Source organism: Neoarius graeffei, chromosome 21 (assembly GCF_027579695.1).
Source record: "Neoarius graeffei isolate fNeoGra1 chromosome 21, fNeoGra1.pri, whole genome shotgun sequence".
NCBI lineage: Eukaryota > Metazoa > Chordata > Actinopteri > Siluriformes > Ariidae > Neoarius > Neoarius graeffei.
Genome location: NC_083589.1, coordinates 46,585,394 through 46,597,609, shown reverse-complemented (window position 1 = coordinate 46,597,609; position 12,216 = coordinate 46,585,394). Strand labels below are relative to the sequence as shown.

At 43.3% G+C, this 12,216-nt stretch overlaps 1 protein-coding gene across 1 annotated transcript in view; it reads left to right on the top strand.

The window, feature by feature from the left end:
* The first annotated feature begins 2,119 nt into the window (after positions 1-2,119).
* Positions 2,120-12,216, top strand: part of cand1 (cullin-associated and neddylation-dissociated 1) — a 70,704-nt gene continuing 60,607 nt past the window's right edge. The window contains exon 1 of the mRNA XM_060903255.1: positions 2,120-2,454. Coding sequence (XP_060759238.1) covers positions 2,387-2,454 — 68 coding nt within the window. The 5' untranslated portion in view covers positions 2,120-2,386. The remainder of the gene's footprint in view (positions 2,455-12,216) is intronic.

The following is a 12,216-nucleotide window of genomic DNA, read 5'->3' as shown; positions in this document are numbered from 1 at the left end:
GTAACATTGTTGAAGTAGATGATGTATTTTTTTTTAATAAAAGTGCTGTGATTTATAATAATTTTTTTCTTCTGATTCATAACAGAATGGAATGTTTATAGAGCATTTGGAATCCGATGGCAATAAATAGAATTAGAACAGAATTAAATTCCTAGCATATAAAAAATTACATGCTTGAAATATTCAGATTTTTCGATTCCATTCAGAATTTTTTTTTTTTGCAGTTTGTTGTAAATATCTACCACATATTACAATATCAGTAGACATTTTATATTTTGGTTCGAGGAATGATATGTGACCTTTGACCTGGATTTTCATGTGGTTATGATGTCAATTCCCTGTTGACATTTATTGGTAAACTAAAAAACTAGAAATTAATACAAACAACAACGAATGATCAACACAATGTGATCTATGAAAATACTTAGAAAGTGGGTAGAAAGTGAAACAAAAAGATTTTCTGACACGGGTTAAACATTATCAGTTCATTTGTTTACAAACAATATAATTACTTCCTCATTTACGTAAGCACCGACATCCATATATTTATATAAAAGATATTTTGTACTAAAGATAAGTCTGTGTAAAACAAATTTTAAATAAAAACTATGTTTTGTTAACTTAATACCACATGCTGATTCATTCATTCATCCATCCATTATCCGTAACCACTTATCCTGTTCTACAGGGTTGCAGGCAAGCTGGAGCCTCTCCCAGCTGACTACGGGCGAGAGGCGGGGTACACCCTGGACAAGTCGCCAGGTCATCACAGGGCCCACATACCGATTATTTTTCATAAATAATCATCTGGATGTTGATAATTGTAGAACGGTGTCAATAACTGTGGACAAAGGTGTCGATAATTGTGGGACAGTGTCGATAATTGTGGAAAAGGTGTTGATAACTGTGGAACAGTGTTGATAACTGTGAACAAAGGTGTCAATAATTGTGGAATGGTGTCAATAACTTTGGACAAAGGTGTCGATAACGATGGACAAAGGTGTCGATAACTGTGGACAAAGGTGTCGATAACTGTGAAACGGTGTCGATAACTGTGGACAAAGGTGTCGATAATTGTGGAAAAGGTGTCGATAACTGTGAACAAAGGTGTCAATAATTGTGGAACGGTGTCAATAACTTTGGACAAAGGTGTCAATAACGATGGACAAAGGTGTCAATAACTGTGGACAAAGGTGTCTAACTGTGGAACGGTGTCGATAACTGTGGACAAAGGTGTCAATAACTGTGGAACGGTGTCGATAACTGTGGACAAAGGTGTCGATAATTGTGGAATGGTGTCAATAACTGTGGACAAAGGTGTTGATAATTGTGGAACGGTGTTGATAACTATGGACAAAGGTGTCGATAATTGTGGAACAGTGTCGATAACTGTGGACAAAGTGTCAATAATTGTGGAACAGTGTTGATAACCGTGGACAAAGTTTTGATAATTGTGGAACGGTGTCGATAACTGTGGACAAAGTGTCGATAATTGTGGAACGGTGTCGATAACTGTGGACAAAGTGTTGATAATTGTGGAACGGTGTCGATAACCGTGGACAAAGGTGTCGATAACCGTAGACAATGGTGTTGATAATTGTGGAACGGTGTCACTCGATCAGATACGCTAAGTAATCGGTAATCATCTCTTTTTTTCCCCCCCAGTGGGAGTCTGAGTCATTATTCATGCACAATTTATGTCTTGAAAGTCTTTTCTACTTTTGCAATGGCCAAAAGATCGTTAAGCTGTCGATAATTGTAGACGCTGCTCAATTTTTTTTCAACGAAAGGGCCGTTTCATACCAAATGTTGACTTTTGCTGGGTGATTACTGTTTGTAGTTTTTTTATGTTGAAAATTTCATTTAATTATGTTTAACCCATATTGGTCTACAGTATTTCTTTACATGTGCCTAAGTCTTTTATACACGACTGCATCCCTGCGTCTACTTTGTAAATACACTACCGCGTCGCAAAAAGAAAACAACAGACTGAGTTTCCATTTCCGGGGGGTTGGCTTCCAGACCCCATACGACAATTCAGCTGTCAATCAAAGTGAAATCCCGCCCACAGGCTCTTCCCCTCAACTTTGACCCGAGTAACGGCGCTGCTGGTGTGGCTCCGCGGCTCCTCCCTCTCCTGCACGGTGCAGTCGGACCTGCCTTCATTCAAACGGCCGAACTGAGGAACGGGATGAAAGTCTCCTGGAGTCTGTAGAGCCGCTCATCACCGCTTGGTTCCGAGTTAAAGCGACGAAATCGTGGAGAACCGGGCTTTACTTTACAGCCGCGTACAGCAGAGAGGAAACAGAGGAGACGGCATTCACACTTACAAGTGGTTGCTAGCAGCAAAGCCGTGTCACTCACACACACACAGAGCACTGCAAACATGGCGAGTGCTTCGTATCACATCTCTAACCTGCTGGAGAAGATGACTTCAAGCGATAAGGATTTCAGGTGCGGTGCGGTGCTGTGCACTTCATGCTGGATGTGGCGAGAGAAATAAATGGCTCGGAGTTGCGGCTGTTGACGCGTTGAGCTCGAAGCGGTGATGTGAGTTAGTTTAGCTTTAGCTTTAGCTGGAACTTGGCTAGGCCGCGGATCATCCGCTGTTTTGTTGAGTTGGTTAGCTAGCGTTAGCATTAGCATTAGCTTAGCAGATTAGCTTCACTCTCAGACGTCGTGTTGCTATGTTTTCAGTCGTATAGAGGTGTGGTTGGTGTTCGCAGCTGTGCTCTTTAAACCCGCTTTGTGCACGAATTGTGTGTTTATGTGCACATTAGCTTCGGCTAGCTAAACACCTCAATCGCAGCAGGTTCAGTTTCATTAGCGCTAGCAGCTAACTCTTGTGCTAACTCAGGAGTAACGGGTTTTCCTTTACAAACCATAATCAAGGTTGCACATTGACAACACAGTGCATTGTTTATTTATTTTATTATTATTAGTGCACACGGCTAGCTCCGGAATGTGGCTAATCACTGCTTAGCTTAGCTAGCTACTGTTCTGTTACTCAATAATTGCGCCTTTCTTCAGTTTATTTTCCGTTTTCTGTACAATATTGTCTACGGTTAAGTGTATTAGCTCCACTCGTGTCCAAGTTGGTGATTATTAGTGACAGGTTTAATCAAGTTAAGCCTGCACAAGTCTCTCACTAACAGTAGGACTGTTCCGGTTTGATACTTTGACGGTATGATAACTTTTTGACTGGAAATATAACGGTGTCATGGTATCGCGGTGGGAATCGGCCAGTGACGGAAAACGTATTCTGAAATCGATGCACAGAAGTCTGTGGATGCGTACCTGACTATCACACCCATATGTATGTCTTTCCCAAACTGTTCCTACAATGTTGAAGGACAGATACGCCTTTTCCACCAAATCAATTCCAGGGCTGGTTCGGGGCCAGTGCTGGTTCACAACTCGTTCAACTTGCGAGCCAGCTGAGAACCAGTTTGCTTTTCCATAGCTCGCGGTGCTAAGGGAAGCCACGTCAGTTGTCGTTGTATACGTCAGTTATGTCGCTACGTTTGGCATGAATATCGAAGTAAAAACAACACGGAAGAAGCAGCAGCAACAACAATAATAATGGATGATTTCGCGTTTGTACAGCTGCTGCTTCTCGTCGCTTAAAAATGGCAATCTTTCGCGGTCTTGTTATTGTTTTTGGTCTTAACAACTCAGCGGTTCTTTCCTCTGGCCCAGCAGAGAGTTGGTGCTAGCCTGGAACTGGTTTTTCTGGCCCCAGAGCCAGTTCTTTGTCAGTGGAAACAGAAAACCCGGTTCCAAACTAAGCACTGGCCCCGAACCAGCCCTGGAACTGATTTGGTGGAAAAGGGGCAAGAATTGTCTAGAACAGTGTTTCCCAACCTTTCTTGAGCCGTGGCACATATTTTACATTCAAAAAATCCCACGGCACACCACCAAACAAAAATGTCACAAAAAGTATGTATCATGAAGTACAATGATCATCTCATCTCGACTTGCTCACAATTTACTTACTCAGTGTGAAACCTGGGCCTGTTTAGTTGAACACAAAGCTGATATACTCGCAGGAATTGAAGAAAGACACACACGAAGATCTTCCTCAGCAGCTCTGAGTCACTCTCCTTTTTTATTTTTTTAAAGCAGTCATGCTTGAAAAGCACAGCTCGCATAGATAGGTTGTGGAAAATCACCTTTTTTGCATTCTTCTGACCTCTACTCGTACTAGGGCCTTCATCTGGGTCAGAATTTTCTCCACGACCCAGTTTGGATTGTGCACTTTTTCTTTTCAAATATTTATCCCTTGCTATCACACCTGAAGCATTACTAAATCTATTGTTTGAATGGCAACAGGCAGATACACAGGTTAATTAGCTACCTGCTGCTATGTAGTGTAAGAGTATTTAATTGTTCTGCCTGTCACTATACGTTGCCAGCATAGACGAACGAAGACAAATTATTTGCAGTAAATAATTTTTGGAACAATTAAGTGAAATTAGATAATTTCCCACGGTGCACCTGATGATCTCTCACAGCACAGTGGTTGGGAATCACTGGTCTAGAATGTCTTAGAGGCGGAAACCTGTCCCAACACGAGCATCTCTGTGCGCAAAGCGGACTCTGTGAAGACATGATTTGCTAAGGTTGGAGTGAAACAACTCGAGTGTCCTGGGCAGAGCTCTGACCTCAACTCTGTTTCCGTCTTTGGGATGAGCTGCAGCACTGAAGAAACCCCAGGCCTCCTCACCCGACGTTACGAATGCTCTTGTAGCTTAATGCAGCCTTTCTCAACCGGGGTGCCGTCAAAAATTTATATATTCTAGCATTGAAATAAATAAAATGAATTAAAATTCCAAAAAACGATAGTTACACTAATGCAGATCATCGCCGCCTCATGCATCATCAAAATTTCTCACGGCCCCCTTTCCCACGTCACAACGTCACTGCCGGGGTCAGCGTGACTGCGTATATTTTATATGGGGGTGCCTTGAGAATTTGCGTACTTCTGAAGGGTGCCGTGACTGCAAAAAGGTTGAGAAACGCTGGCTTAATGATCACACAGTCACACTCCAAAATCTAGTGGAAAGCCTTCCCAGAAGAGTGGAGGTGGTTATAATGGAAAAGATGTGACTTGATCCTGAATGGGATGCTCAGCAAGGACATATGGGTGTATTGGTCAGATGTCCACATACTGTTGGTCATGTTGTGTATGGAGCACTCATGAAAAGGAAAGAATCGATCAAAAAACCCAAATATTTCTCCATCTTTTAAGTTATCTCTTAAGCAAGTGTGATTTTTCTGAAAAAATCTGTTCCACACACACCACTGATCGTGAAAGAATTCTTTCGTCATGAATTAAGACCAGCAATGTTCGAAAGCACCTGGCATTGTTAAAGAGGAACTGAAGGCAAATCTTTTTTTATCATCAAAATTCAATTTCTCATTTTCTAAAATGTCGGAATGCATTTTTGATCGCTAGTATCTTGTCACTGCTACAGCAAGTTATGAGTGTTTGAAATACGCTCTGTAATATATCAGTCCATATGTCAAAGCAATAGCTGTAAACGAGATTCGTTCAGACCTGTGCGAGACATCGTAGGACGGAAGTAAAACGTGCAGCGGAAATCAAAGTGACCAACATCTGCCAACGTTGTCAAAAGACGCGCGCGCCCTCTTTCGAATGCTGACGTAATCAAACTGGACGGTTTCCCTGTGTCCGAAATCTCTCCCAACTCACTATATAGTGCCCTATATAGTGGGGACACCATTTTGTAGTGCTGTCTGAAACCTTATCGAGGATTATTTGGGAAATGTGTTTCGTATAATATGCATCTAGGGCGGCACGGTGGTGTAGTGGTTAGCGGTGTTGCCTCACAGCAAGAAGATCCAGGTTCGAGCCCCGTGGCCGGCGAGGGCCTTTCTGTGTGGAGTTTGCATGTTCTCCCCGTGTCCGCGTGGGTTTCCTCCGGGTGCTCCGGTTTCCCCCACAGTCCAAAGACATGCAGGTTAGGTTAACTGGTGACTCTAAATTGACCGTAGGTGTGAAATGTGAGTGTGAATGGTTGTCTGTGTCTATTGCCGCTTTTCCACTACCAACGTGGCTGAGTAGGGCTGAGCCGTGCCGTGCTGAGTCGAGCTGAGTGGGGCTGTTGGAGTTGCATTTCGACTACAACCGCGCTGAACCGTGCTGGCTGGAAGTGGGTGGACACATTGGGTGGAGTTAGCAAAAGTGGGTGGACGTCAGATGATGTCGTTAGGCGGCGCAAACAGTGACATCAGTGATCTTTTAAGCGGTTGTCTCACGAGTCACGACCCGGAGAGTAAACAATAAACATGGAGGACATGGAGTCGTTAGTGTTGCTGGTCTTGGTGCTGTGGCTTGTTGTCATCGACAACGCCAACAGATACTGGCAAGAGCGTATAGATGAGGCGAGGCGCATAAGGCTTCATAATTCTCGTAATTCATAATTCTCCTTCTTCCGGGTTTACGGTGTTTACAGATCCCAGCGTGCTCGTGGGGCGTGTGTGGGCATGTGAGGACACTCCTCCTCACCAATCAGTGCACAGGGGAGTGTCTCCTCACGCCCCTAGCCCCACTCGGCTCGGTTTGGCTCGCTTCAGCCCCACTCCAAAACCATGCGAGTTTTGGGGGCTGAGCTGTTCTTAGATAGTCGAAACGCGAGCCGTGTCGGGCTGAAGTGAGCTGAAAAAGGGTAGTGGAAAAGGGCCATATGTGTCAGCCCTGTGATGACCTGGCGACTTGTCCAGGGTGTACCCCGCCTTTCGCCCGTAGTCAGCTGGGATAGGCTCCAGCTTGCCTGCAACCCTGTAGAACAAGATAAAGTGGCTAGAGATGAGATGAGATAATATGCATCTATCAGAAAAATACATACATACATGTATTTATTATTTTGAAAACTCACCAGCTGTCTGATCTGGCACGTTTTAATTGCACGATAGTCATGACATAAATTCCAGCTCTTTTGTACTCCACATTGGTTCGAAGTCGTATGCAATAATCTCCATGTCATGTACGCGAGGGAGGCGGATGCATGTGCGGAAGTATGCAGTTTAATAAAGTGTAGAATATATATACAGTGAGACAATATATACAGTACTTAGGCAAACAATCCAAAACGGCAGGCTCGATCAAAAACGAGAATACAGGCAAAAGGGTCGGTCGAGGCACAAACAGTACATCAAAGGCTAAGCGAGAACAAGAACGAGAAACGGGCACATGGATCGTGAAACAGGAAATCAAAACAGCGGGTAGAAAGGCTCGGTAATGTGTACGCGCGTGAAGTAATACTTTGCAATCAGCACACTCCTTAAATAGGCAAACACACAGTTCCTTATTTGAGCTCAGGTGCACCTTGTTCACGGCGTGCACGCAGCCCGAGGTGCGCCTTCAGGTGCACGTGCCACAGCGCACAGGACTGACACTCCATCACTGAAGAAGCTGGCAAATCTCGAAATGGATCTAAATTGGAATGATATGCCGATCTGGCCGCTGTGTAAACAGCTTTCAAAATGGCGGCGCTGACACTTCACCTTTGAAAATCTCGCACAAGTCTCGTGACGATCTCGTGGATAAGCGACGCCTACCGTGGACCAAACGAACTACATTCGGCATGGCTAAAAACCAAAAAGGCTGATAAGTGTAATATAATACGCCAATACGAGTCATGATATAAGGTTAATAAAACCGAAAACGTAATTGAATAACATGTTAATTAAGAAATAAAGCAAGTTTAAAAATGACTTCAGCTCCCCTTTAAATGTTTTTTTTTTTTGTCAAAATGGCTGCTCGGACTAGGGATGGCGAAAACTAAAAAAAAATCTTGACCGACCACTGAGCCTCATTAGCCGGTTAAAGTCGGTTAACCTACGAGTTTAAACAGGGATGCAAACGGCGCGCCTTTTTCACGGCTCGTGCAGATCTGATTTTTTGGGGGGGGCGTTGGAGTGTCTGAATAATTTCATCAAAGTAAATTGTGTATTAAAATTACTACATAAGCAAATGCCGTTACAGTCCATGAAAAAGTCGGCATCTGCGCCTTTAGTTTGTGTGGAGAGATATGATCTGCAATAACATGCATTGTTGGCTACAGACCGAAACATACTTTCAGAATGCACTGGCCAAGGCAGGACTAAACTCCATGTGCCTTCTAATAATAATTAAAAAAAAAAAATAGTAATTTGTAAGCTAAAAAGCCTGTGTCTATACTTTTTTTTCTTTCGCCGAGTGGCAGCTGTCTTCAACTGGGGCGGGACATGACTGAATGGGTGTTTCTGATTTGTCAGCTGTCTTTAACTGGGGAGGGAGGGCGGGACATGACTGAATGGGTGTTTCTGATTTGTCAGCTGTCTTTAACTGGGGCGGGAGGGCGGGACATGACTGAATGGGTGTTTCTGATTTGTCAGCTGTCGTCCTTACACCGCATGGCATGGCCCAAGCGTTTACAACACAGAATTCCAGGTTCTCTGCTCCAAAATCAGCAGCTTCAAAACGATTGATTTTTTTTTTTTTTTTTCACCGACAACCAAAAAAAAATTAACCGGTTGACGTTGATTCGGTCAACCAACGGTCATCGGTTAACATCCCTAGCTCGGACCCTTGTGTAAAAGTCACCAATAGGAGGACAGCATAGGATTGTATGAACCTCATGGGACAGTTACACATGTATGGTCGTGAGAATGGTGACGCATCAGAGAAACATGCTGATGGACAGAAAAACATCTTTGTTACCTCAAATTCATTTTGAAGAATGGGCATGCCATGCTGTCGTCTTTTACCAGCAAATGACTCCAAACTCGCCTTCACCGTTTAGACATGGACATGATATTCCTGCTGTTCTACCGAGAGCTTGTTCCTGTTTGCGTGACACTATCTTGTGCATGACCTGGTTTTGCTCGCAAGTTAATCTTAAAAGATTGCTGAATTCGCACAGTGTAAAACAGCGCGCATGTTGTCGGTATTTATCATGTTTTCATTATATGCTGAATGAGAGTGTGGCTGTGAGGGGGGGAAAGTAGTGAGCCGACCAAAAAGAAAAGTATAACTACAGTATCATGGGAGTATGGTGCACTGCTTAGTCATATAGCTGTTTCGTTTAGTGATGCTCAGAAATGCCGGTGGTGTTTTGTGCATTTTGTAGATATTGCGTATTGTTACTTACTGGACTGGAAATGCATTTTTCCCTAATCTACATGCCGTGGAGGTGAAAAACAGATTCCTCTATCTGCATGCTGGTTAGAAAGCCACGGAGCTCCTGTGGTGTTCCTCGGGCAGAACGTTATTTCAAACGTCCCACGTTCTCTCCTGAACACGTTTCGGGAGTCACCGTTTCAGTCGTGCATTGTATGTACATGTGCGTAACTTGAGTATATTCCAAGTGAATGTGTTTTTAATTCTGCGCGTTCACATACCCAGCTTGCTGATTGAGGTGCCGGCATATGAATACTAAAATCTCTGTTTGGGTATTTGTTATTCAGGAAGTCGGTCAGAGAATATGAATAGGAAAAGGCCGCATGTGGGGAATATGTCGATGCAGAGAGAACTGTCGAGTCTCTGGAGCAGGTGGTTGTTGGCTCTCGTGCAGGATGGAGCAGGTGGTCAGATATGAAGCTCGTGGGACATGAGGGAGAATACGTTAATTTCCGGGAAACTTGAGTACAACTCTATTAAAAGTGCCGCGACGGTAGACGCACATCGGGTACTTCAGATTTGCAGGTTAAACCTGTTTTACACCAGAAGCAACGTTTTCAGCTGCCCTGTCTCGTTTTGCATTTTACACCAGACGCTGCATTTAAAGCTAGAGTATGTCATTTTGGAGAAACCAGGAAGAATAAGTGAGATATTGAAAGTATCGAGTGAAAAATCCCACCGAGTCGTTTCAGCCGTCCCTCAAAGCCAGTCCTCCAAAACGTATGAAACGCTTACTGCTGGAGGAACGAGGCACATCGTTGTCGTATCCAACTACCTCATGTCTCGTTCGTATGTAAGAAGGCGCCTGACATCATCATAAGGAATGTAAACACAAAGCATGGTTATTGTTTGTACTCACGGCTGTCGACTAGCGCGCTAGCTTTAGTATTTTGTCTGTCTCGCCTTGTGGAAGACTCTGGTCACGCGCAACGAGAGCACAGGCTGCGTGCGTGCAGGTCGGACATCTGTTCGTTTCATTCGGGCTGAGGGAAATGAACCATTGGACTGGCTTTTTACAGCCCGATGACTGTCACAGAGATTTATTTATTTATTTCCTTTTTATTGTCAGAATTTTATTTATTGCTGTCAGGATGTAAAAAGAATTTCAAGAAATCTAACAAAAAATGCTTCTCAAAGTATTACCTACCCGAACTTGAAAAACAGAGCCTTTGTTTGTGTTTTTATTTACTGGTGTGATAAATACCAAAGTCCTTCCCATGCCACAAGGCGCATCGGGTGGTGCTGATCGCCGTTTCAGCAGTCCTCAGTCTCTCGCCTATTATGTGGGCGGCTGGTCCTCTGGTAACCACCAGAGTTTGACGCCATACTCGTGTCTGTATCGCGCTGTGCCTCGCCAGATGGCAGTATGTATCGTTTTTATCCCTTGCTGGCCAAAAGGCTCGAAGAGTGATTATGTCGTGGCAATGTCCGTCTGTCCCGGGAAGAGCGCTCACCTTCTGAAATCAACTCCTCTCACAATTTTTAGACGAATTTCTCGAAGCTTGGCAGAAGGCCTTGTTATATGACGGTAATATGTGTGTTGCAATTTAATTTTGTTTGTGAAAATTTGACCAGAGTTTTGACCCTTGATTTAAATAACTTGGACAATTTCATGAGGGTGTACGTTCTTCTGAAATCAACTCCTCTCACAAGTTGTGGAGGAATTTCACCAAACTTTGCAAAAGGCTGTGTTATATGACCGTTATACACATATTGAAATTTATGAGAGTTATGCCCTTGATTATTAAAGGGGAACTGAAGGCAATTTTTTTATCATCAAAATTCTATTTATCTCATTTGATTAAATATCGGAATGCATTTTTGATCGCTATTTTGTCACTTCGATCACAAGTTATGAGTGTTTGAAATACGCTCTGTAATATATCAGTCCATATGTCAAAGCAATGGCCGTAAACGGGATTCGTTGAGACCTGTGCGAGACATCGTAGGACGGAAGTAAAACGTACAGCGGAAATCAAAGTGACCGACATCTGCCGACGTTGTCAAAAGACGCGCGCGTGCCCTCTTTCGAACGCTGACGTAATCAAGCCGGAAGTTTTCCCTGTGTCCGAAATCACTCCCTACTCACTATGTAGTGAGGACGCCATTTTGTAATGCTGTCCGAAACTTTAGTGAGCGTTATGTGGGAAATGCGCTCAGTGTCACAAAAATACATGCATGTATTTTATTATTTTGAAAACCGACCAGCCGCCTGATCTGGCATGTTTTAATTGTGCGACAGTAATGACGTAAATACCAGCGTGACGGACTCGTCCTTATCCTGTCGTCTTTCCAACTCTTCTCTCCTCAACGTTGGTTCGAAGTCGTCTGGAATAATCTCCATCACCGGTGAAGCTGTCGAATCTCGAAATTAATCTAAATTGGAATGATTTGGCGATCTGGCCGCTGTGTAAACAGTTTTCAAAATGGCAGCGCTGACACTTCACGTTTGAAGTCTCGTGAAGATCGCGTGGATAAGCGATGCCTGCCATGGACCAAACACACTATATTTAACATGGCTAAAAACCGAAAAGGCTGATAAGTGGAATATAATACGCCAATACAAGTCACGATATAAGGTTAATAAAACCGAAAACGTAACTGAATAACACGTTAAGAAATAAAGCAAGTTTTAAAATAACTTCAGTTCCCCTTTAACAAACTTTGGCAATTTCATCAAGGTGTGCTTGCTTTCTGAAATCAACTTCCCTCACAATTTTTGGAGGAATTTCATGTAATTTAAAAAATAAATAAATAAATATTCGCCATTCCGGTTTTAATCTTTCTTTGCCAGCTGAACATGTATAATGCTATTCAATGTAGGAAATTCATGGAAAATATCAGCCAGACCACAGGGCAGGCAACTCTGAAAAGTTGCCTGCCCCAATTTCAACTATAATCCGCGTAATATCGCATAACTTAATATGCAGCTCTACACACCTTACAGTAGATAGTTTGTCATCGGATATCAGCCAGTCAAACTCTTGCTTCCAACTGTCCGCAACAGTTCTCCTTCTCTTATCTTTATC